Raw genomic sequence first — 27,679 nt, forward strand, 5'->3', positions numbered from 1 at the left:
TACCCAGTACAGAATAAGTAACCCAAATTAAAACTAGAAATATAAAATTAAACTGAACCCCCAAGCCAGATTCTGCATACAACGCCACAGAAACAATGATACTACTGTGCAAAATATATAGATGTAAATTTGAAAAAAAAAAAATGTCAAATACCAATCATCACTTTACAAATTAACAAATAGAAATAAAACAAAAAAAATGGAAAATAAAATACCACCATTTTATTGGACATTTATTTTTCAATTAGCTTTCAGAGGCACAAACCTCCGTCAGGTCAGTACAGTACACTGCTGTTAAGGTAGCCTGTCCTGACCCGAGGATGGGTGTTTTGCTCTCTGAAACGTAGTCAAAAATATATTAAAATTCAATCCAATAAAAAGATTACCTTATTTTCATTTTCTATTACCACAGCTATAATAGTACTTATCTTCTCTTCACTCTCTGCTTCCATCCAGCATCTGCCCTCTCCCTCTCTGCTTTCCATCCACTGTCTGCCCTCTCCCCTTTTCCATATGGTGTCTGCCTGCTTTCTCTGCCCCTTCTTCCCTTCCATCCAGCCTGTACCCTCTCTCTCCTTTTCACATTATACATGCCAGCATCGCCCCCACTCTCCATTGTACTTCTGCTTTCCAGTATCTCCTATTTGACTTTTTTCTCTCATGTCCACCATCATTCTCCTCTGACTCCCCTCTCTCTCCTGTCCATAACTTCCCTTCTGTGTCCCTGTCCCTATCCCTATTCCCCCCATGTTCAGCTCTGTCCTCTGTGTCTCCCATACCTCCCCCCCCTCTGTTCCCATATCGCTAGCCCTGTGGTGGAAGAGCAGGAGAGAGGAAGAAAGAAGTGGAGCATCTCTCTCCCCTGCCCCATAGTACTGCATCTCATCTCCCCTCCCCAGATCCAGCTTGTTTCCCTGTCTCCCCTCCCTCTTGTGTCCCAACCTTTCTCTCGCCCCTTCCCTCCCAGTGGGTCCAGCTTCCCACCCCCTCCTCTCTTCATCCTTGCTCTCGCTTCCTACTTCACCCTTCGGTCCAGAATCACTCTACCTCCTCTCTGCACCCTTTTCCCCTTCCCCTCTGGTCTGGCATCACACTGCTCTCCGTCCTCTCTCACCCCCCCATCCTCTCACCTGTGGTTCTCGCATCGCATCACTTTCCCTCTTCTCTCCACTCCTTTCCCTTTGGTCTGGCATTGCTTTCCCTCCTCTTCCTCAACTTAAAGTATCTTCTAGGGATTTGCATTCATTAGTGCACATTCAGTTCATTAACGTGCCTTAAACATTTTAGTGCACACTAAATGATTTAACATATTAACCTACAAATTAATGTGCATTCTTATTATAAAATGAATGTGTGAAAAGGGCCTAAAAATGTTCAAAGATTTGAGGAAGGGCCAACTGAAAGGGAATTGAAAATGTTTGTCCTGTGCACATTACTGTTATCTTAAATTTAGTTTGACATTAACTACCACTAGTTGAACATTTCACTACAAAGCTGAGCACAATCAAAATTCCTTAATATTTCATGGAGGTCAATATTATCTGGGGCAAGATGCACAAAAGTCCTCGTTAGAGCCATTCCATACCGAATTCCATAACGAATCGGTATGGAACGGCTATGCATGAAGGATAGGTAGGTTACTTACGGTCAGACGAGGGCAGGCCCCAGGAGGGACGTCGGAGACTCGGAGGAGGTGATCAGCTGTTCTTGCCGTGCAGCGCCTACACACAGAGGTGAGAAGCACTGCACGGGCCCGGTTTCAGAAGGAGGGGGGCCCGTGGGGGAGGGGGGGACGACCTCAGGGGGACGGTGGGGGCGGGGCAGGAGGATGGCAGGAGCTGTTTTTTCTAAAAAAGCAGGAAAGAGGAAGGGAGGGAGAGAGGGGGGGGCGGGGCTGCCTAAAAAGGTCATGATTTTAATGCACTGGGGAGCGGGGAGCAGAGGCGACCTCGGGCGGAGGGGGGGGGCAAGGCCGTCCATAAAGGACGCTCCTGATGAACATTTTTGCCCCCTCACGATTTTTTTTTTACATTGTTTTGAAGTCGGGCAGCCCCAACGAGAGGTACAGACCTCTCGTTAGCTTTCCTGGAGTTTTCCTGCGTTAGGGCAGGCGGAAAACTTTAGTGCATCTCATTTCAATAGGGTTTCTACACAATTTGCCTCATCTGCATTCCGTTTTCGTTTGCTGCTACCATCGTCGGAAATTGGGCTTTAGTACGTGCCAGGGTTAAAAACTTGTTCGTTAAAGGCTTGTTAAAGGCTCGTTTAGTTTAGTGTATCTTGCCCTGGGTCCTAACAGTATTGGCCCCAGACATGACCTTCTAAATTCAGATTTTAAAGTATAATAAGAAATAAAATGTGTTACCTAACATGAAATAGTATTATTTGTCAGTTAAATGTTTGACCTGATGGGGTCAAATAAGCAAAACACTAAGAGGCGTATTTTCAAATCACTTGAACTTACAAAGTTACATAGAGGCATATTTTCAAAGCACTTAGCCTTCCAAAGTTCCATAGGTTTCTATGGAACTTTGGAAGGCTAAGTGCTTTTCAAAATATGCCTCATAGTAACCTACAGAACTCTGTAAGTCTATGTGCTTTGAAAATGAGCCCCTAAGGACCTTTATAAAGGCTTTAGTTTGTTCCAGATTGAAAGCAACAGCACTCTTGCAATCCAGTGTATGATGTACAGCCTGATCTTACTCTGCACATAGGGACAGTTCTTCCATTAGGCAAACTAGATAATTACCTAAGGTGCTACAGCAGTGGAGGCTGCAGAAAATGTAATCTTTTTTAGAAAACGGAAATGCCTCTGCTAACAGACCTAGCCCCTCCCCTCCCATCAGCATGCTGGGAATAACAGGGAATGAGGCAAGACCAAAATGTAGGACAGTGTAGACTATACATTTTAAATCAAATAAAGGCAGGACACCGTGTGCAGAGAGAAAGGAGAAGCTGGCGGCAAGCCTGTAGTCTTTTTCTTCATTGACGTCGCTGCCATGGAAATAAAAGGTCAAAACACGCAGGGATCGGGCTGCATCGCAAACGGAAGTCCACGATTGGGCTGGGGAGGCTTAGCCTCCCCAAGCCTCTTATTTGATAAAAAGCCAATGTTTTTAGAAGAGCGGACATTAATACTCATAATATGAATGCTTCAGGAACTTTTCCCTGATCCAGCAATGTGAAATATGGTTACTATGTCAGATGATAGCCTCCTGTGAATATTGGAATTGCATTTTTAAGCTAGTGACTACCGAGAAAAAAAAAGTATTTATATATTTTGAGTTAATTGAAAACAGAATTATATTCTCATTAGAAAATGGACCTATGAGAATTATTAGGGAACAACAGAGGTTTCCTGATTTTTAATCCAACTCCAAATAAAGTAACTTGTTAAAAAGTTAAATATATTTTCTTTCATTTTAGGGTTAATGGCAACAAGGAAGAAATAAGAGAAAATTGTCCAATTAGTCATTCCATCAGAAACCATCTAGATATTTTTTTACTAAAACAACACAGAATCACAATACCTCTGCATGTTTTCAAATGTTTTCCTTTATTTACAAAAGTTAGATGGAAATCTCTAATATGCGCGGTGACATTGATGTGCAATTAACACCATTAACATGGGTTATTAGTAACGAAGCCCAATGCAGAAATGGGACCTGTGCTAAATAACATGTTAATGGAGTTAGTATGCAATAATGCGCATTAAAAATCGTGTTTATTTATTTATTTGCTGCATTTGTATTCCACATTTTCCCATCTATTTGCAGGCTCAATGTGGCTTACATTGTTCCGGCATGGCGATCGCCATACCAGAGTAAAAGATACAAGTGTGGTAATACACAGAGAACATGAGTAACATAGTAAAATTGTCAATTATGAAGAGATCATAATTCAGAACCAGAGAAAAAGTGGTATTGCATTAGGGTTATACGATGGATCATTACGGTATGCTTTGCTGAAGAGGAAGATCTTCAGTGATTTCCGAAAGCTGGTTAAGTCGGGTACTTTTTCACGCCCAGGTGGTAGTGAATTCCATAGCTGCGTGTGCTTATGTAGGAAAAGTTGGAAGCAGGTGTTAATTATATTTTAGTCCTTTGCCGCTGGGGTGGTGGAGGTTCAGGAATGTGCGTGCTGATCTTTCAGTAATCCCTGGGTGGTAAGTCTATGAGGTCAGACATGTAGACCAGGGCTTCTCCGTAAATGATTTTATGAACAAGGGTACAGACTTTGAATGAAATACGTTCTCTGAGCGGAAGCCAGTGTTATCCATTACTGAAAATAATGAATCTTCTTGTACTGTACAATCATTTTAGCACAGATCCTCTATTGTTTTTTGCACCGATACCGAACTAAAATGTATTTGTATCATTCATTAAAGCTTTTTGGGTAATTTTATTGGGCTCTGAAAAGTAACTGCATATATATAAAATGCATTTCTTCCACTGATTTTAGCTTGGTTTCTAAAAATAAAATATAACAAATTTGCAATAGGTCTGTTCGGAAAGACAGCTTTGTTCATTCCTTCTCACACCAATAAGATCCCTCCAATAATCTTAAGGGCAATGGTTACCTATTCTAGAAAGTACATCTTATGTCTGCATGGGTAGAATTAATAAAAGTATTAATATCATAATCAAAAAATTAGTTTCTACCTAATTTACAAGAAAATTAACATTTAAATATTTTCTGCTTGTTCATCTTACCTTTTCTATCAGGCTTGAGATTCCGATCCACTGGTGGTGGCTCACAGTCTGCTGTGGTTACTGACCTCCTAGGAGGGGTATTTGGACTTGACCTGAAGCCCATATGAGCAGGTGGAGGAACTTGCATTCCAAACGATGAGAAATCAAATGTACTTGGTGTCATTGGCACATAGTTTGTTTCTTGAACTGGTTCAGTAAACAACTACTAGAATGATGTCGTGGAGGAGAGTTGGGATTCATTGGGACGTAATTTTTCATCCATTTCTTCACCTGATAGACTTCCCATGGTTAACAAGCTTGTGTTTTTTCTAGAATTAAAGTAAAGTACTTCCTTTACTAACTAGAAAGAAAATTAAAAGCAATTTATCTACTTAAACCTTTAAATTTATTTAATTTGCTGAATTGGAAATTTTTTTTTATCTGTTCAGTTTTTTGTAATCTCAAATTTTATATTTGAGTACAAGTGTCTTGCCATTAGTGAACGCAGCCAGAACTTAAGTTTAGATAATACTTACAAAGTAGCTTTGGAAGCCTTCAACTGAATTAGATCTGTCATTGGTAAATGTTCGTGGAATATCATAAAATCTTGAGAACCCATATCTAAAAAAACAGAATAGCCATTACATGAAACTGTCCCCTAAGCTTATATGATAAACAATCAACCAAAGATAAAACTAATGAACAATCCTAAATATCTCTCTTCTATATGAAACAATACTATAGGTGCCCATGTTTAAATTGCAACAAATCTAAAATTCTTCACTGGATACAATGCCTGATCTCCTAAAACTGTGAATATCAATATTACTTAACTAATTCACACAGTAAGGATACATACAAATTAAATTATAATTTAGATTTTTTTCTGAAGAGATTTAAATGTTCTTGAAAGTTCTTCTGTTTTAGCTAATTAAACTGAACCTAAATATTTTTTTTTGTTACATTTGTACCCCGCGCTTTCCCACTCATGGCAGGCTCAATGCGGCTTACATGGGGCAATGGAGGTTAAATGACTTGCCCAGAGTCACAAGGAGCTGCCTTGTGCCTGAAGAGGGAATCAAACTCAGTTCCTCAGGACCAAAGTCCACCACCCTAACCACTAGGCCACTCCTAGAAACCAGGATGTTGCCAAATTGGTCTTTTTCAAAAGACTATCCAGTCATTATACCAACACAAAGTGGAGGAGTGGCCTAGTGGTTAGGGTGGTGGACTTTGGTCCTGGGGAACTGAGGAACTGAGTTTGATTTCAACTTCAGGCACAGGCAGCTCCTTGTGACTCTGGGCACTTAACCCTCCATTGCCCCATGTAAGCCGCATTGAGCCTGCCATGAGCGAGAAAGCGCGGGGTACAAATGTAACAAAAATAAAATAGATACTACTGGAGATTCTACATGGAATGTTGCTATTCCATGTAGAAGGCTGCGCAGGCTTCTGTTTCTGTGAGTCTGACGTCCTGCACATATGTGCAGGACGTCAGATTCACAGAAGCAGAAGCCTGCGGGGCCACATTAGTGATCTGCAAGGGCCGACTTCTACATGGAATGTTGCTAGTGGAATAGCAACATTCCATGTAGAATCTCCAATAGTAGCAACAGTGGAGGAGTGGCCTAGTGGTTAGGGTGGTGGACTTTGGTCCTGGGGAACTGAGGAACTGATGTCGTATCCCACTTCAGGCACAGGCAGCTCCTTGTGACTCTGGGCAAGTCACTTAACCCTCCATTGCCCCATGTAAGCTGCATTGAGCCTGCCATGAGTAGGAAAGCGCGGGGTACAAATGTAACAAAAAAAATTAATAGAAGAACAGTTTAAGGTGGATTCAAATGTTTCTAACAATAGATGGACTATAATAAAAGATGTGTGCCTTCATTCCAAAGGCATGACAACATAGAAGAAAACAGGACAAAAAAAAAAAAAAAAAAGGAGGAGACCAGAAAATGTATGTGAGGGGGAAGAGTAGGCAGTTGCTTTAAGCTGGAAAGATATAATACTGAGACAGCACTCATAAGAATTCATGAATGACCTCCTTATCTGCCTCTTCTGAAGGGATAGGGATAATTATTGACCTTACCAATCAGCAAAGTTGCTTAACCTTTAAACGTTTAACCCCACAATTCTACAAAGGAGAGGTATGACAAACGAGGGCTCCAGCTGTAGCACAGTGGCCCTGCCCTGAAAGAGGGACATGACCACGAACCAAGCTCGGAAAAGGCTAACGACTGACAGAAGAGGCATGCAGACAGACAGTTACCAAAGACACTTTAATTCGCAAAAGAGGATAAAGTGTGGGTCACAACCAAACATATATGGACCCAAAGACCCATGCCCAAGCTTGAAGAGAAATTTGTGGAACCTATCATCATGCAAAATCAAATAACCTCAGTAACCGTTCTCTGTACAACCTGCCAGCTGGCCTGTATATGCATTCAATCTTCCATAAGGGCCTTTTAAAGCTTTATCAAAGATCCCATTCTCAGGTCATCAAACACCTGCCACAGTAAAGGGGCAATACAAGTTCACTATCAACCATTTTCTAGATTCAAGAAACATCAAAGGGCAACAGCATTATCAGGTTGACCGGAAAGCGTCAAACCTGAAAGACAGCAGTGGGGAGCCAGATCCTGTGCAAAGACCCTACTTAGGTGATTTGACCAGGAACATCCAAGTAAACTAGGCCATGAGGCCTCAGGAGGGGCCAGCAGGAGAAGGGAGCTATACTATTGGGGCTTGAATTGGTAAATTGAAGGAGCAGAATCTGGGAACTGCAATACAGCCATCAGAGATAATGACCAGGAAGAGATTAGCGCATATTTAGCCTTTGCTTACCAGGAAACCTACATATGCACCTCTGGATGGTCCCATTTGGTCCAGTACAAAGTGTGGTCTGATTTTCTCTCGTTCATTCTTCTTCTCTCCACCGGGGATATCAAATACCAATTCTGGGATGTCCGGTCAATTGATCATCAGTTTATTGATTGGTGGTCAGTTGGTCACGGTACAATTGATCGCAAACACAAGACTTCAAGTGTAGAAAGATTGTATTACTACAGACTTCAAAGTAAATCTGGTCGGGGAATAAAAACACTAACAACAAGACTTCAAAATAAAATGTGTTTATTAAGCAGTTTATCCAATGTTTAAGTAAATACATAATAGTAAACAAAATACATGAATTTGGTTAATTGTATGATATACCACGTAAATAGTCCAATAGATCAATGTTGCCATAACGACCAACACTGGCAAGTTGTGTTGCCATGTCGCAGTATTTCTTGCATTGCATAGAAGTTTGTTGCCCGATTAAATAATGTTCAATGCTTACGTCGTTCTTGTCTGTTCAAGTTTCAGCCCATTTATGAATTTTCATATGGAAGGATGGCAACTTCCTAGCATTTCTGCAAAGCTATGATGCCAACCCTCACTTGAATTGTTTGTTTTGGGCAACCAATCAGTAACAGATCTGTAACAATTCCATATCGTGTGTGGGAATTGCGTAGGCCTTCATCTATTACAACAAATTGGTTGACCAAACCAAGTGTCCTCAAAATAATCAAGTACCGACTGTGCCTCCGGGGGGGGGGGGGGGGGGGGAATAGGCCACTCTCAGAGAGCACACCGAATGCCTCCGTTACATCAGCAGGTGGAACAAATGCTAGAGCAGGTAAATATCGCATTGTCAGAGCGAAGTCTTCATCGCTTGCATATCTTTGTTGGAGACCGCTTGACTGAAGGTTTCGATATATGCATTGAGCAAAATGAAAAAAAAGCAACCTCGCTGATTCGTACTGGAGTAAGAAGAGGACATCGCACGAATTACAGCCGATTCAAAAATCAGTCAGTATGGACTGCGGAGCTGCCATTTGGAATCAACTGTTTGAGACTTGCCAGGAAACACCCTTATGTTTCCTCAGTCTTATCAGGCAGCAATGCGAATACTGCTGCAATGACGTTGTCATTTGCAATTCCGTGAATGGAGTAACGCTGTTCGAATAGAAGGGTTTCGTTTTAAAAGTTCCATCACCATATCAAAGTTGCGATTGAGAAAGTAAATGCGTGTTTCGAATCGGACTGAATGCCCAGAGTCACAAGGAGCTGCCTGTGCCTGAAGTGGGAATTGAACTCAGTTCCTCAGTTCCCCAGGACCAAAGTCCACCACCCTAACCACTAGGCCACTCCTACACTGTTGCTACCATTTGAGAGAGATTCTACATGGAATGTGCTATTCCACTAGCAATATTCCATGAAGAAGTCGGCCCTTGCAGATCACCAATGTGGCTGCGCAGGCTTCTACATGGAATGTTGCTAGTGGAATAGCAACATTCCATGTAGAATCTCCAATAGTAGCAACATTCCATGTAGAATCTCCAATAGTATCTATTTTATTTTTGTTACATTACCCTGCGCTTTCCCACTCATGGCAGGCTCAATGCGGCTTACATGGGGCAATGGAGGGTTAAGTGACTTGCCCAGAGTCACAAGGAGCTGCCTGTGCCTGAAGTGGGAATCGAACTCAGTTCCTCAGTTCCCCAGGACCAAAGTCCATCACCCTAACCACTAGGCCACTCCTCCACTGTTGCTACTATTTGAGATTCTACATGGAATGTTGCTATTCCACTAGCAACATTCCATGTAGAAGTCGGCCCTTGCGGATCACCAATGTGGCCGCGCAGGCTTCTACATGGAATGTTGCTAGTGGAATAGCAACATTCCATCTAGAATCTCCAATAGTAGCAACATTCCATGTAGAATCTTCAATAGTATCTATTTTATTTTTGTTACATTTGTACCCTGCGCTTTCCCACTCATGGCAGGCTCAATGCGGCTTACATGGGGCAATGGAGGGTTAAGTGACTTGCCCAGAGTCACAAGGAGCTGCCTGTGCCTGAAGTGGGGATTGAACTCAGTTCCTCAGGACCAAAGTCCACCACCCTAACCACTAGGCCACTCCTCCACTCAACTTAATAATAATTTGGCCCGTGACACCAATGTTAAAAGTAACGATTCAGTACTATGCACTGGTCTATAACCACATTGTAAACTGTGCAAACATTGGAATGAATCACGAAAAATCATAACCTGTGAAGCAACAAACAATTCCAAAAGTTTATCAATCCAAGATATACTTGCTACTGGGTGAAATTTGGAAGCAACAAACAAGTCTTCACCTTCAGACTTAGAATAGGAGTAAATCTAGAGAAAAAAAATTCCCTCTGCTAAGACGATTTCGAGTCCCTGTCAACCAGAGAATTAAGATTGGAGTCTGGTGAAATATTGAAAATCGAGAATGAGTCGAGGGTGCTAGGTGTTTTCCTGGACTCTAGACTAATTTTTGAAACACATAAGTAATTTAACAAAAACATTTTTCTTAAATTATGTCAACTGAGGAAGATACGGTTATCATTGAATAATAGTTTTAGGGTTATATCTATCTCAGGCTATACTCTTTCCACAACTGGATTAGTGCAATTCTTTATATTATTTGTCTTTAAAATTGGAGCAAAAGCTTCAGGGGCCCTTTTACAAATGAGCGCTGAAAAATGGCCTGCGGTAGTGTAGACGCATGTTTTGGATGCAGACAGAACCATTTCTCAGTGTACCTGTAAAAAAATGCCTTTTTTATATTTTTGCTGAAAATGGACATGCGGCAAAATGAAAATTGCTACTTGTCCATTTTGGGTCTGAGACCTTACCGCCAGCCATTGTCCTGGCGGTAAGGTCTCACGCGGTAACCGGGCGGTAATGGTCTACATGTGCAAAATGCCGATTACCGCCCGCGAACCAGAAAATAAAAATATTTTCTGGTGGAATTATTGGATGCATATCAAAAATGAAATTACCGCAAGGGCCACAGGGTAGCTGGGCGGTGACTCAAAACTGACCCGCATTGGGTGTGCGTAGACGCCTACGCAGCTTAGTAAAAGGGTCCCTCAATTTTTGCAGAATACTGCAGCCAGGCTCATTTTCGGTAGAAGTTTGATAGAGTTACGCCACTTTTGAACTCTCAGCATTGGCTGTCAGCTGATTCACGTATTGTTATTAAAATTGCATGTTTGATTTTTAAGTCATTTTTCCCTTGAATTCTATATAGTGGGACTTTTGAACACACAAATCCAGTCATATTCTGAATTTGCTTGCGCAACTTAGTTAAACCAATCAGCGCCAATAATTGCCACTTAAGTAATTACTGAAACTAACTGGCATTAATTAGAATTTATGCACAGAACTGTGTAAGCATATTATATAAAGTAATGCACGTAAATTCTAAGTCGCATAGTTGAAAAGGGGGCGTGGCCATGGGTATTTCTAAAATCTGTGCACGTCGTTATAGAATACACCCGGTCTATGCCTAATTTTTTTTTTTACTTTTTATTTATTCAATTTTCAAATTCATATCTCAGAAAATTCAGAGATAATCAGAAAAAAAAGAAAAAGAAAAAAAACACTCAGGTATTTTAAGAAAATAGACATTAATCCTTCGTCCACAAGTCAGGAAAACAGTCCGTGCCTAATTTAAACGTCAGCATTTACCCCAAGTTTTACTTAGCGTAACTGTCTGCAACTAAATTTAGTTGCATGGAGGGGCGCTCAGTGAATTCTATAAACCGTGTGGAAATTTAGACATTCTATAAAGTACATCTAAATTTAGGAATACTTTATAGAATATGCCTAGGCGTAATTCGTTTCAGCGCCAATTTTTTAGGCTTGATATACAGAATCTAATCCTACATGGCTTAAATTCTGAAGGTATTATTAGAATTCTAATTCTAAATATTCAAGTTACATATTGTACTTAAGATCCATAAGCTGAAGATCGGTTTTCCATCTTTAAAAAAAACAAAAACAAGCAGATAGAGCTGTCTTTTCCCTGTCAGGAAGCGAGAATTTGGAAAGGTCTCCCAAGATAAATTAGGGAATTGCCTTCCTCACTGCTTTTCCTGAAGGCTCTAAAAACTTATTTGCTCTCAAACTTGGTATCTGAATGTTTTATTATTTATTGTTTCATATGTTATTTCCCTCTATTGTTGACGTTTCTTTAGTTGTAATACTCATTTGAGGAATTAGCAGTTCAAGATTGAAATAGAATAGAATATTCACCCAGGGCCCTGTTTCCTAAGGTGCGTTTGTGTTTTTAGCGCGAGCTAATCATGTAGGCGCCTTTAAGGATATTGTAGGCACGTACATGCATTAAAAATGTTAACGAGACTATAAAGCTGCTTAGTAAACAGGGACCCTAGTGTAGAAAAACCGACTAATTATAGAGGAACTAGTAAAAAAAGCCCCGTTTCTGATGCAAATGAAACGGGGGCTAGCAATGTTTTCTTCTGTGTGCATGTGGGAGTGTGTGTGTCCCTGCCCTCTGGCCTCTCTCCCCTCCCCCCTCTGAGTCCTTCACTGTTACAGAGCCAGCGATTTGATTACGTGCTCTGCTGTTTTCCTTCACTGACTGCGTTACAGAGAAGGGCGGGGCAGACACTCATAGGGAAACCGGATATCTCGCCCCCTTCACACTTCGGCTGGAGGCTTCATAGAACGTTGGTGTTGCTTTTTATATAGAGAGATATAGTTTAACAAAAAAGAGGGACATTGATCCAGTAAACTGGACTTACCCGAACCTGAGGCACACCCCGCCTGTCTAGTTTTTAAGGATATCCTCAATGAATATGCATGAGATATAGATTTGCATACAGTGCATACAAATCTATATTATGCATCTCTCATCGTGGCTATTCTGAAAACTCAACCGGCTAGATGTGCCCTGAGGACTGGTTTGAAAACCACTGACTACACACTATATCAAAAAGTAATCTCCTTTTTTTTTTCATACTATTAAAACTTCACGTTCTTACAAAGACAAAATTTAACAGTCACTGATAAAGACTATTCATCTATCAATCCCTTTCTGACATCTCTCCCTCCCTCCCTTCTTACTAGCCCCCCAAGCCCAACACCTCTCCCTTCACACTCACTCTCTCTCCACTTCACCTCCCCCCCTCCGCCATAGTCTAGTATCTCTCCCTTCCTTCCTCAACACCTTTCCTTGGTGTACCTTCCTTTATTTTAAAAAGAAGTCTTTGATGGCAGCAATTTCCATATGCTACCGGCACCAGCCTCTTCTCTCTACTGCAGCCCGCCTCTGAGGCAGTGGCGTTCCTAGCCTGGATGACACCCAGGGCGGATTGCCGATGCCCCCCCCCCCCCCCGGCAAAATGACCCCCCCCCGGGAGCACGCTGCTGGGGGGTGACGCGGCGCGCGCCTGTCGGCTCCGAGTTCGCTAACTCGCTGCAGCTCCCTCTGCCCCGGAACAGGTTACTTCCTGTTCCGGGGCAGAGGGAGCTGCAGCGAGTTAGCGAACTCGGAGCCGACAGGCGCGCGCCGCGTCACCCCCCAGCAGCGTGCTCCCGGGGCAGACTGCCCCCACCACCCCCACCCCCCTTGGTACGCCACTGCTCTAAGGAAACAGGATGTTACATAAAGAGAGGCGAGCTACAGTAGAGAGAAGAGGCTGGTGCCGGTAGCAGGGCAACATATGGGAATCGCTGCCACCACTGACTTTTGGAAAACAAAGAAAGAAGACAAACTCGACTGAGGGGGGAGATATCAGGACTGTGGCCGAGGGAAGGGGAGCCAGGGGAGGGGGAAAGAGGACAGATGCCGGCCTGGGAAGGAGATGAAAGGAGGGATGCAAGCAGGTAGGCTGGCTGGTGGTGGCAAGATGCCGCTCCATGAAAAAGCACCCCCTCCTCCTCAATTGACCTAATGCTAATCCCACTCCTGCACGTCTGGGTAAAGAACGGTACCGTAGTGATGGTTGTGTGGGGGAGGGGGGACAGGTGTTATGGTATTTTAATAAAATGTTGTTTCAAGGGCAAGAGGTTCAGGCTTTTCCAGATGTGTCACATATTACTCAACACAGAGAAAGTCTTCTCTTAACCTGAAAGCTCAGGTTCTTAATTTTCGGATTACCTTTTTTCTAAGGCTTCCTTGCAAGTACCTTGTATCATTTCAGGGCAATAATTTTGTCTTTCTAGATCCCTCACAGATGTAGAAGAATTGTTTCTGTTTTATTTGCCTCAAATTATTTTTAATATGTAAATTCCATTTCCTATTACAGTGTTGATGTCTATCCATGCAAGTTTTCAATACACATATATAAAAACTTTCAGTGGCCAGGAAGATTACACATGCAAGATCAATATAGCATTATAAAAGTAGGTGAGTATGTCAACTACACCAGTTGCAGCAAGTTGCCATTCAATCTCATATCTCAGTCCACAAAAGCACTTTTTCCCTACACTTAGTATCTGTCGGAAAAAGTATACTGGTGGAACCTGGAAAGGATATACACAGAGATGCCACAAAGGGCTGGCAAGCAGGGAAACTGTCCAGGGTACCAAGCTGAAGGGGGAGGTGATGCAGTGTCACTCCACCTCTGCAGTCTTTGCATAAGGTAGTTGAAACCAGGGGCGTAGCTACGTGGGGACACAGGGGCATGAGCCCCCGTAGATTTGGCACTGGCCCCCCGCCAACCCCTTCGACTCCCCCTCCCGCCGCCACTGGGTGCGTTTGCTGGTGGGGGTCCCCAACCCCCGCCAGCCGAAGTCCTTTTCTCTGTCGCGGCCGCGTTGCTGATCTGCAAGGGCAGGCTTCTGTTTCTATGAGTCTGACGTCACAGAAACAGAAGCCTGCCCTTGCAGATCAGCAACGCGGCCGCGCAGGCTTCTGTTTCTGTGAGTCTGACGTCCTGCACATACATGCAGGACGTCAGACTCACAGAAACAGAAGCCTGCCCTTGCAGATCAGCAACGCGGCCATGCCGGAGAAGAGGACTTCGGCTGGTGGGGGATGGGACCCCCAGCCAGCAAAGGTACCTGACGGCGGCGACAGGGGAGGGTTAGCGCCGGGGGGGGGGGGGGGGGGGGGCTAAAATGTGCCCCCTCACCTCAGGCTCTGGACCCTCCTCCCGCCGAAGTCTGGCTACGCCCCTGGTTGAAACTTCTGCTATTTGAATCATGTGAGGATCTCTGTAGATAAAGAGCACTAAGCAATTCAAACAGCAGGCCATAACAAGGACTAATGCCCCTACAGGACTGAAGCAGAGCATTGAATGGGCAGCTCTAGTATAATGACTGGCTCACATTTGATCATGTGACACAAAATAGGAACTGCACAAAACCAACCACCTTCTTTAAAACCATTTTTAAAGCATTTTTTGGCAGTTGGCAGCTTTGGTTTGTTAAGCTACGAATGTTCGCCTATTTTCACACTGCTTACACATTTTTTGTAAATTCCATTATACGTTTTGTTACTTGAAGTTAGTTTAAGAATGTGTGAAATATAGTATGGATAGAGAAAACTCCCCCATTGACTGCCCAGCACACTGCTTAGCCTCGTGACAGTCTTATATCTACATATACACATTGTTTTTTCAACTATACTCCTTCCTGGTCTCATGCACTGTATGTAATTCTTATTATAGACTACTTTGGAGCTAGCAGTTTATAAAGGTCTAAGAAAAGAACAGAACACACAGACTAATATCCAATATCTCTCGCATCCAGAAATTCTCTATTTCACACACAGAAAACACCCACACAAAACAATTTGTCACCAACAACTATAATTCAAGCTCTTTTAAAATTGCACACATAAAAACCTTAATTTCAAACACAAAACTACATAGGTTTCCCTCAAAGAGTCGGACAGTTTTTGCCACCATTTAACACACAGAATTGAACTCATACTTTGAATACGAATAAGAATCATTCCTGCTCATAAATACAGCCTTCACATACTTAATATTCAAATATGCACTCAATATAAATACAGTGTTTGGAGATTGTGACTTTTTTTTTTTCAATAATGTAGCAGGAAATGCACACCATAATGTACTTGAGTTTATTCCAGTAGCCACACTGGTTCTCAAAAAAAAGAAGAGAATGGCACACATCCTTGCAATATATCCAGCTACAAGCTATGCCAAAACATTTCACAGGACCCCACAGTCATTCACAAAGGAAAAATATTCAACATAAAGGAATCCTTTACATGCTCACCTTCCAATGTGGTATACATTAATCCGCAAACGAACCTTTTCCGGAGATGGGAAGGCGGTAGAACTAGAGGGCATGATATGAGATTGAAGGGGGACCTACTCAAGAAAATGTCAGGAAGTATTTTTTCACGGAGAGAGTGGTGGATGCTTGGAATGCTCTCCCACGGGAGGTGGTGGAGAGGAAAACGGTAACGGAATTCAAACATGCATGGGATAAACATAAAGGAATCCTGTTCCGAGGGAATGGATCCTCAGAAGCTTAGCCGAGATTGGGTGGCAGAGCCGGTGGTGGGAGGCGGGGCAAACATAGTAACATAGTAGATGACGGCAGAAAAAGACCTGCACGGTCCATCTAGTCTGCCCAACAAGACAAACTCATATGTGCTACTTCTTGTGTATACCTTACCTTGATTTGTATCTGCCATTTTCAGGACACAGACCGTAGAAGTCTTGCCCAGCACTAGCCCCACCATCCAAACACCAGCCCCGCCTCCCAATCTCGGCTAAGCTTCTGAAGACAGACCGTAGAAGTCTTGCCCAGCACTAGCCCCATCATCCAAACACCAGCCCCGCCTCCCAATCTCGGTTAAGCTTCTGAGGATCCATTCCTTCTACACAGGATTCCTTTATGTTTATCCCACGCATGCTTGAATTCCGCTACTGTTTTCGTCTCCACCACCGCCCGCTTCTACAGTCTGTGCCAGAGCCGGTGGTTGGGAGGCAGGGATAGTGCTGGGCAGACTTATACGGTCTGTGCCCTGAAAATGACAGATACAAATCAAGGTACGGTATACACAAAAAGTAGCACATATGAGTTTATCTTGTTGGGCAGACTGGATGGACCGTGCAGGTCTTTTTCTGCCGTCATCTACTATGTTACTATGAGGGGCATAATCAAACGGTGCCGGCGAAATTGATCGCCGGCTATCTATTTTGGCGGCGCCACAACAGCTGGCCGGAACCGTATTATCGAAAAAGATGGACGGACAACTTTTGTTTCGAAAATACGGTTGGGGCCGGCCAAATGCCACAGATCGCCGGGTTTGAGATGGCCGACTGTTTTTCAGCGATAATGGAAACTGGAACCGGCCATCTCAAACCCGGCCAAATCCAAGGCATTTGGCCGTGGGAGGGGCCAGCATTCGTAGTGCACTGGTACTTCTGGATGTTTAGATCTTGCTGATCAGTTATGTTATGACTTACTTGTTCAGGAGTGCTGTATTTTGTGATACTGTTTTGAAAAATGTTCAAGAAAGACTTCATATAAATGAAAAAAGTCCCTGACGTGCACTTCCTTTAATAGCCGTCTTTCTCTTGATGGCCTTCTTTCTCTCTGAAAGTGCACTTCTCTTAATGGCCGTCTTTCTCCCTGAACAGGGAAATCAAAAGTTTTTGCACACTGCTTTTTTTGTAGTAACAGTAGGATTTGAACCAGCCACTTCTGCATTACAAGACCAGTGATGTAACAACTTGGCCACAGCTCCACTTACTTGGGTGTCCCTCCATTTTGATTATACCCCTCCAGGTCTCTCTCAGCCACGCACAGACAGCTTAACGCACTGTGATTGGCTGAGAGAGACCTGAAGGGGTATAATCAAAAGGGAGGGACAGCCAAATAAGTGGAGCTGTGGCCAAGTGGTTACATCATGGCTCTTGTAATGCAGAGGTGGCTGGTTCAAATCCCACTATTACTACTAAAAAAACTGTGAGCAAAAACTGTTTTGATTTCCCTGTTTGGGGAGAAAGCCGGCCATTAAGAGAAGTGCACTTTCGAAAAGAAAGACAGCCATTAAGGGAAGTGCACGCCAGGGACGGCCATCAAGGGAAAATGAACGGTAGGGACTTTTTTCATTTGTATGAAGTCTTTCTTGAACATTTCTCAAAACAGTATCACAAAATACAGCACTCCAGAACAAGTAAGTCATAACATAACTGATCAGCAAGATCCTTTTTTTTTTTTTTTTACGAGCTGGCCGACTGGATTCCCCAAATAGGAAGGAAATGTTTTAAAGTTTTTTTTTGGGTGGGAGGGGGTTGGTGACCACTGGAGGAGTATGGGGAGGTCATCCCCGATTCCTTCCGGTGGTCATCTGGTCAGTTTGGGCATCTTTTTGAGACTTGGTCGTGAAAATAAATAGACCAAGTAAAACCGGCCAAATGCTCGTCATCACCGGTTTTCTTTTTTCCATTATCAGCTGAAGCCGGCCATCTTGTAAGCACGCCCACATCCCGCCTTCACTACCCTGCCGACCCGCCCCCTTGAAGTTTAGCCGCCTCCGCGACGGAATGCCGGCGAGTGTGTCTAAAAATCGGCTTTCGATTATACCGATTTGGCCGGTTTTAGGAGATGGCTGGTCATCTCCCAATTTGTGTCGGAAGATGGCTGGCTATCACTTTTGAAAATAAGCTGGTATGTTACATTCAGTGTAAAAAAATGTGACGAAGGATGCTATATTGGAGAAACAAGCCAGATGCTAAAGACAAGATTTAAGTTACATAGATACCACATGAAAAATGCCAGTGCCAGCCAGGATTCCACTCCTGTGGGGCAGCACTTTACAAAACCAGAAAACTGTACCAGTGATTTCATAGTAAGAATCCTGAAAGGTAACAAAAACAATACAGGAACGTAAGACATTTGAAGTCAGATTGATTAAATAGACACCCACCAGACAGGACTTAAAGATCTGGGTTTTCTAGTCCATTATAAACCATAAAGTTGTATTGCTCTGTTTGTCACCCTCCTCTCACCTATCCACCCCCATCCTGTTAAGACTGTCACTGAAATGCTTTGATGTTTCACTTATATATACTGTCATCTACCAACATTTGCTTATTTCCAATCTGATGAAGAAGGGCAACCTTCGAAAGCTAATCAAGAAATGTATTAAGTTATGTCTAATAAAAAAGGTATCATCTTATTTTCTTTTCCACGTTTTATTTTGTTTTATGACCTTGTAACTCATTGAAAAAGGATATTTGTGGGAAAAGGGGGGTTTTTTGTTTGTTTTTAAGTCCTATGCAATATCTTTTACAACTTTCAGTAGCAGAGTTTTACAACCTGATGATCAATCTGTTCTGAGGATGAAGATTTAAGATATACAATGTACACAAAATCTAACAAGTAAAAAGAGTAGCACATCATTACCCCAAAAACATAACAAATTAGGGGCCCCTTTTACTAAGCTGCGTAGGCGCCTACACGCGCCAAATTGGAGTTACCGCCCGGTTACCGCGTGGCCCTTGCAGTAATTTCAATTTTGGCGCGTGTCCGCTACGCGCATCTGAAAAATATATTGTTATTTTCTGGCACAAATGGCATCTGATGCGTGTAGGTTACTACCGCCCAAATTCTTTACCACTAGGTCTATGGCTGGCGGTAATATCTCAGACCCAAAATGGACACATGGCAATTTTGATTTTGCCGCACATCCTTTTTCGGCAAGCAACAACAAAAAAGGCTTTTGCAGGCACAATGAAAAATGGATCTGTGCGCGCCCAAAACCCGCACCTACACTACCAAAAGCCATTTTTCTGCGGGCCTTTGTAAAAGGACCCCTTGATGGGATAGTGATTCGTGACGTGAAAGGTAGGAGCAAAATTTAAATAGGTAATATAAAATACTATCAGATACAATACAAATTAAGATTTAAAAGGCTGACCTTTTCGTAATCTGTTTAAATCCAACGTAGAAACTGTATTACTGCGCGATGTGGGCATGCTTGGTGTCGGAATGCAGTAATTGCTGTCAGTCTCTGAGGCGGTACGAGTAATGGTGCATGCCTCTACAGGAGATCGCTCTGAAGCGTGGAGAGGTTTAGGTGGTCGAGGAGGGGGAACATCTGGAATAGGTTCTAACTTTGATGACGTCTGACCCAGGGCTCCATCTGGAAAAGTTCGTGGAATCTGATAAGTACCTCCAGGAGTAGGGGGGATATCGTAACTAAGAGACAACTGCCTCATGTCTAATACAGATGGTCCAAGAGCATTGAACACATACAGTTCCCCTTCTGTATCAGTCCCAGATGGAGATGCTGTCTTTGGCAAAGGATCCTGTGAATAACTCCTTGGGAGATTATATAGGCTGGAATCCACAGATATACATCCTGCTTGAGATGACGGAGAATCATATACAAATCCATTTACTGTTTGTTTGCTAAGAGGTGGAGCAGCATTTTTGTGGGAGGGTACATTATCATTACAGTCCGTTTCAGAAGAGACAGATTTTGCTGAGTCAGCATGAGATCTAAAAAGAAAAAAAAAAGTATCAGTGTTCATTTTTGATGTGGTTTTACATCCTATGGATCGCAATACACTAGTCTAATATAATAATTTGCTCCTCCAACATTCCATTGTGTCTCACTGGGATCGTAACCACCTGTTGACATCACTCCTCCAACGTTCCAATGTGTGTCACTGGGATTGCAACCACCTGCTGACGTCACTCCTCCAACGTTCTCCGTCCCCCTTCCCTCCCAGTTCCATGGTACCCTGGAACTGGGAGGGGGGACCCTGGAAATGGGAGGGAGGGAGTGGGGCCTGGAACTCGGAGGGAGGTGGAGGGGGCAGGGGAGAGATGCTGCACATGGATGGATGGATGGATGGAGGGGGCAGGGCACAGAGGATGTTGCATGCATATGGATGAATGCAGGGGAGAGAGCATAATGCAGGGGAGGGAGGGGACCCTGAAACTCGGAGGGAGGCAGGGAGGGGACGACCCTGGAACTCTGAGGGAGGGGACGACCCTGGAACTCGGAGGGAGGGGGACAACAACCCTGGGAGGGAGGGGGGGACGACCCTGGAACTCAAAGGGCAGGAGGGAGGGGGACCCCTGGCACACACACTCATGCTCACACACACACACACTCTCTCTCTCAGACACACTCACACCCAGTCTCACTCTCTGTCACACACACACACTCACTCTCTCTCCCACACAGTCACTCTCACACACACTCTCTCAAACATACACACTCCGAGGAAAACCTTGCTAGCGCCCGTTTCATTTGTGTCAGAGACGGGCCTTTTTTTACTAGTTGAATATAAAGAACTGCATACAGGGTCAAATTTAGATATCAAACCCATCTATTTTTCTCACCTTCCCCATTGCCTCTTCCTCAAGCTTCTATTTTTTCCCCCATCGCTCCATGTCCATGTTCTCTCTCTTCCCAGACCACCATTAGTTGTAAGGTTGCCACATTACCACACATCGTAACTGGACACCATCTCCCTTCAACCTCCAAATCAATCTAATCTATGATCCCTTGCTCACTCTGGCTTCAAGTCCCCAATTCACACACTAATATAAAATGTACAAAATTATTTCAGCTGGTCTCACATACATGCTTTATCACAGCTTCTCTGTCACATACTAGAAGTAAGCTGCTGTTTTAAAATATCAATACTTCTTATATTTTTGTGTCATTTCCCCTCCAAAAAGGCATAAAGAACAAAAGGTTGATGACATTGATGTTTTAGTGTACAATAAAATGTTTTGAGCATGAACTATGCCCCCCTCCCCCAATAAAACCCAGAACAAGGTTTTTTTTTCAAACACACATCACAAACAAAATTTATGCTATAACATTATCTGTACCGATCTTTATGAGGTCTTTTCCTTCATTTTCTTTTCATACTTATGAGAGTTTTCCTGTGTTCCTTAACCCATTAATGCCCAATGTTCCCATATGTGGGAACAAATATGGGAACACTGGGCACTAATGGGTTAAAGTTCACCATTTTTCTTTTTCAGATTTAACCTATTTATAGTATGGTGAAATTGATCTGACTTGTTTTTTTTGTTCTGATTGATCTTTGCCATTTTTAGAGCATAGACTGTAGAAGTCTGCCCAGCACTGGCCTTGTTCTAAAATTACTGAAGCTGTTGTCAGAGCCCCTGAAAAACTCCCCTCCGGTCCATCCAAACCTATTCAGCCTTGATCAGGGCACAGATCATTGAAGTCTGCCCAGTACAGGCTTTCCTACCTAATCTCTGCTAAGCTTCTTTGGATCCGAGGAGGATTGTGACATTTCTAGACGTACATGGGCATGCGGGACCCGAGGCAGCATGGCTTCACTAGTGGCAGGTCGTGTCAGACGAATCTGTCTTCTTCAACTGGGTGACCAAACAGTTGGATGTGGGAGGGGTGCTTGATGTGGTATACTTGGATTTCAGCAAAGCCTTTGACACGGTTCCGCACAGGCGACTGATAAATAAATTGAGTGCCCTTGGTGTGGGACCTAGAGTAACTGATCAATTTTTTTACCCAATCAGTTACTCTAGGTCCCACACCAAGGGCACTCAATTTATGAATGGTAGGTTGAATGGTAGGAGACAGAAGGTGGTGGTAAATGAAGCTTGCTCTGAAGAAAAGGGAGTTGCCAGTGGAGTACCGCAGGGATTGGTCCTAGGGCCGGCTCTTTTTAACGTCTTTGTGAGCGATATTGCGGAAGGGCTTTCTGGTAAGGTTTGTCTCTTTGCGGATGATACTAAACTCTGCAACAGGGTGGACACCCTGGAGGGTGTGAATGACATGAGGAAGGACCTAGTGAAGCTAGAGGAATGGACCGATATTTGGCAACTAAGGTTTAATCCCCAAAAAATGCAGGGTCATGCACTTGGGTCGCAAACCTCTAAGGGAACGGTACAGTATAGGGGGTGTAGTGCTTCAGTGTGTGAAGGAAGAGTGGGACTTGGGGGTGATTGAAAGCTTTAAGGTCATCAGACACAAACAGGTAGAAAAAGCGACGGCCAAAGCCAGAAGGATTTTTGGGTGCATAAAGAGAGGCATGACCAGCAGGAAAAAGGAGGTGATAGTGCCGTTGTATAAGTCTCTGGTGAGGCCTTATTTGGAGTACTGTGGAGACCACACCTACGGAAAGATATAAACAGGATGGAGTCGGTCCAGAGGGCGGCTACGAAATTAGTAAGCGGTCTTGAATGCAAAAATTATAGGGATAGGTTTATGAACCAAAACATGTATACGCTGGAAGAGAGGAGGGAGAGAGGAGACATGATAGAAACATTTAAATATCTCAAAGGCATTTATGTACAGGAAGAAAGCTTTTTTCAAAGGATGGAGAGCTCTGGAATGAGGGGGCATACGACAAAGTTGAGAGGAAACAGGCTTAGGAGCAACCCGAGGACGTATTATTTCACAGAAAGGGTGGTGGAGGCGTGGAATGGCCTCCCGGTGGAGGTGGTGGAGTCAAGGACTGTGTCAGAATTTAAAAAGGCATGGGATAAGCATGTGGGATCGCTTAGGAACAGGAAGAATTAGGGGTTACAGAGGATGGGCAGACTGGATGGGCCATATGGCCTTTATCTGCCGTCATGTTTCTATGTTTCTTCTAAACAGGATTCCTTTGTGTTTGTCCCACGCATTTTTTAATTCCGTTACAGTTTTCATCTCTACCACCTCCCGCGGGAGGGCATTCCAGGTATCTACTACCCTCTCAGTGAAAAAATACTTCTGTTACCACAGAACACTACATTGTTATTCACAAGGTGTCTTTGCATCAAAGATGGAAGGTCAACTTTATCTGAATTGAGCGTTGCCCAGTTGCACCAATGATACCACCTTGAGATAAGTACATTTGTTTACATAATTTTTTGGACTTTTGCATTTTTTTCTTGGAAGTATTAAGTTGTAGTGCACAGGACTTTGAAATTCAGCAGGTGACTGAATTTGTTTAAGCATCTGTGGAGGTTTTTTTTAAATTGTTTTATGAAAATTTTTTTTTTTTTTTGGGGGGGGGGGGGGGGGGAGGGATGACCTGTATGCCTATGTTGAAATGTGTTGATGTGACTGGGAGACAGTTGATAGTTGACATTGTTATATTGCAATATGTGATGGATGTAAAGGGAATGAGTACACAATAACAAGGTGTAGGGAGGATGGGGTGGGGAGAGGGAGGGGAACTTACAGTTAAAGTTTGAGGACACTTTAGTCAAAGGTTTGCTTAAGAAGACAGAGATTTGTATTAAGTACACATTTATTGATCTTTACATGTATTAAACTGTGACATCAATAAAAAGTTAAAACAAATTGTTTTATGATTTTTTTTTTTAATTTTTAAATTTTTTTTTTTAATTTGTAGTGCTGCATTATCTTCCTCTTGGACTGAAGGAGGCGGTAGGGGTGTGGTGCAATGATGGTTATATATTAAGTGCAAAGATTGGGTATTTATACCATTTGATGTGAGGTACTTCACTCTGAGCACCATTATTCACATAGTAACATAGTAGATGACATCAGAAAAAGACCTGCACGGTCTATCCAGTCTGCCCAACAAGATAAACTCACATGTGCCATTTTTTGTGCATACCTTACCTTGATTTGTACCTGTCTTTTTCAGGGCACAGACCGTATAAGTCTGCCCAGCACTATCCCCACCCCCCCAACCACCCGCTTTGCCTCCCACCACTGGCTCTGGCACAGACCGTATAAGTCTGCCCAGCACTATCCCCGTTTAACATTTTTTTTTAGTATATAATTTCGCACTCATTTATATCATATTGAGCACTTTTAGAATTGATAGTTTATTGATCTGAGTACCTGAACATAAATTTGTACCTTGGAATTGTTTAGTTTATTAAATTTTAACTACCAGACCCTTGACCATTCTTTCAACTTTTTGAGATCCCTTCTCATGGTTTCTACTCCTTCCAGGGTATCCACTCTATTGGCTATCTTTGTGTCATCTCCAAAAAGGCAAACTTTTCCTTCTAAGCCTTCAGCAATGTCTTGCACAAATATATTAAGTAGAATTGGCACCATCAGCGGCCCGAGGCACTCCTCACCTTCCTTTCCTCCGAGGAGATCCATTTACCACCACCCTCTGCCACCTGTCGGTAAACAGTTTCCAATCCAGTTCACCACTTTGGGTCCTAAGTTCAGCCCTCTCAGCTTATTCACGAGTCTTCTATGGGGGACCGTATCAAAGGCTTAAACATAATAAGTAAATACCTTGACAATGGTGGGGGGATGGGACTGAGGTTGTTACAGTAGGTGTAGGTAAGTGGGTAAAGGAGAAGAGAAAGAGGAGGGAGAATGGGGAAGGATTAGTGGTATTTCAGGATATGACTATAGGGAGGTTGAAGGTTTTGTTCCAATTCTTAAACCCTGCCTTCTCAGGGTTGGACCCAGTTCCTATAAGCGTATTTAAACACACTTTTGATGTGATGATAGAGTGGATTTTGGTAATGCATCTCTTACAGAGGCCTGCTTCCGTGGTTAAAGGAGGTGGTTAAGACCCCGATTCTGGAGAAGTTAGGAGCATATAGATCAATTTGCGCTAATTCAGGGTAGGGGCCCAAATTATGTTTATGTTTAAACTAGCTTGTTTCCTTAGGATAATGGTCTTCTGGATGGTGGAAAGAATGACAAAATATTGCTCTACCAATAGTGCTCATGAATATGAGGAAATGCAAATATTAAAACTGGACTTAGCACATTTGACATAATTATAGGACACCTTATTCCCATTTCTGAGACTCCTATAGCAGACTTGAAAAGGAGCTATCCTGAATGTTTTAAGGGACTGATTACTTATTGTTATGAGTTATACCTACTGCCTTAGTGTCTTAAATGCAGGTGAACAAGGCTCAGACTCCTATTAGGCAGGAACTAGCCCATCCCTCAGAGCCTGATGACTGAGACCTGGTAAAGCAGATCATCTGCACCTCCCTGCTTCAGCCTTGTATGGATAGCTCCTTCCAAGTGCTGCTCAGCACACCAATTGCATTAAAGCTCAAGGGAAGGAAAGCTTGGATTCATGCTTCCCATACCTCAAGATGGCTCAGCCTGCAGTCATGGACTTCTTTAGGCCTGCACTTCCTCATTAGCCTATTTCTTCTGAAAACTGAAGCTGCTATATCTAACTCCATAGACGTTAGTATAAATATGTCTGGAGCAAAGCCTCACAATTTAAACCTAGGGGATTTAATGAAGAAAAATATTTCTAGATTAAAAAAAAAAAAAACTATATTTATAGACTTTTCTAAGAACTACAGTGAGAGAAAGGAGGCATTTACCCTTGACTGTGACATTCCACCACAGCACTAATGTCATCTAATAACACAGGGAGATATGCTGGGGATAAATATATTTCTCTATTCCTATGGCTCTGGACTCTCAGATCTCTAGGGCCAAGGAATCTTTACCCCAACGCAGTGGAGCCCTCTAGAAGATTAATGCTCCCCTTGTTACTAATGAAACACGTTATTGATGATCTAACATGTCACAGACCTATTGGGCCACCAGAGATTGGAGATTAGGCCAAGCGAAGGGGCCTCAGGGGTGCCTCCAATTCGAGCTTATGGCCCTTCAATTCAATGGTGTCACCCTGTGAGAGAGACTTTTTTCCCTCCTTCAGCTTTGGAAACAAAAATAACTAGAGCTCTTGAGCTGTGGTTATTTTTCAGTGAAAATAGGCCCATGAAAAACGTTTGGATCATAAAATATATTGGAAATGAGATCATCTTTGACAAGTGTGTTCTTATTTTCATGAACATCAAATTCGGATCCCAACCCAGGCTTTTATTATATGTCAACTAGATTACTGTAGTGTGCTTTATGCTGGCCTTTCAGTGACATCACAACAGAGGCTTCAACTAATGCAAAAGTCTGAAGCCTGATTAATATGTAAAACAAACAAATTTAATAGGATAACTCAATTTCAGTAGTCTGCATTGCTTTTCTCTTTTTTTTTGGTTTATATTCTATCCAGTGTGTTTTTTCTAGCAAAAAAGGTGCCAGTACTCAAATGCTAGGTCACCCTTCAGGGGTGGGGCGATCAGTGTGGGACCCACCCCACAATAGACAGGTCCCCTGAAACCAGTCACAGTATCTATGACAAGGCGGAATTGGTGTGTAGAGCCTGAGCTCTGTCATTAAAACCCTGGGTTCCATGGGTCAATTTTAGCAGACAATGGAAAAGGTGCCGGTACTCAGTACCCCCAAGTACCCCCTCAAAAAAAGCCCTGATTCTATCAAGCTTCTCACTATGGAATCCATCTGCTCCAAACCACAGAACCTGACTTTCCTATGACACACAAACTTACTTAAGTGTCCACTAGCCCCCTGTACCTGACCCTTTTGTATGCTTTTAGCTTTCTCTTTTTCTAAGCCTGATCATTTTCATTCCTTTTGCTTCTGAACCTTATACCTTCCTAATACAAGCCCCTGTTGCTCGGAAATCAGAGAGAAACAGTAAAAGCCAAGGAGAAATAGGCATGGAGTTTAGAGGTGAGGCAGGAATAGTTTTTCAGTCTTCAAGAAATTTCAACATTTATTTTATTTTTGTTACATTTGTACCCCGTGCTTTCCCGCTCATGGCAGGCTCAATGCGGCTTACGTGGGGCAATGGAGGGTTAAGTGACTTACCCAGAGTCACAAGGAGCTGCCTGTGCCTGAAGTGGGAATTGAACTCAGTTCCTCAGGACCAAAGTCCACCACTCTAACCACTAGGCCACTCCTCCACTGTTGCTACTATTTGAGATTCTACATGGAATGTTGCTATTCCAACATTCCATGTAGAGGTCGGCCCTTGCAGATCACCAATGTGGCCGCACAGGCTTCTGCTTCTGTGAGTCTGACATCCTGCACGTACGTGCAGGACGTCAGACTCAGAGAAACAGAAGCCTGCGCAGCCTTCTACATGGAATGTTGCTAGTGGAATAGCAACATTCCATGTAGAATCTCCAATAGTATCTATTTTATTTTTGTTACATTTGTACCCTGCGCTTTCCCACTCATGGCAGGCTCAATGCGGCTTACATGGGGCAATGGAGGGTTAAGTGACTTGCCCAGAGTCACAAGGAGCTGCCTGTGCCTGAAGTGGGAATCAAACTCAGTTCCCCAGGACCAAAGTCCACCACCCTAACCACTTGGCCACTCCTCCACTCATGGCAGG

At 43.1% G+C, this 27,679-nt stretch overlaps 1 protein-coding gene across 1 annotated transcript in view; it reads right to left on the reverse strand.

Annotated features, from left to right (window-relative positions):
* The window catches only part of GAB1 (GRB2 associated binding protein 1), a 194,392-nt gene that overhangs the window by 35,835 nt on the left and 130,878 nt on the right, over positions 1–27,679 (reverse strand). Inside the window, 6 exon segments of the mRNA XM_030192241.1 lie at positions 4,713–4,911; positions 4,914–4,964; positions 4,966–5,043; positions 5,228–5,295; positions 5,298–5,312; positions 19,426–20,009. Coding sequence (XP_030048101.1) covers positions 4,713–4,911; positions 4,914–4,964; positions 4,966–5,043; positions 5,228–5,295; positions 5,298–5,312; positions 19,426–20,009 — 995 coding nt within the window.

The sequence above is a fragment of the Microcaecilia unicolor genome, chromosome 2 (assembly GCF_901765095.1).
Source record: "Microcaecilia unicolor chromosome 2, aMicUni1.1, whole genome shotgun sequence".
Lineage (NCBI taxonomy): Eukaryota > Metazoa > Chordata > Amphibia > Gymnophiona > Siphonopidae > Microcaecilia > Microcaecilia unicolor.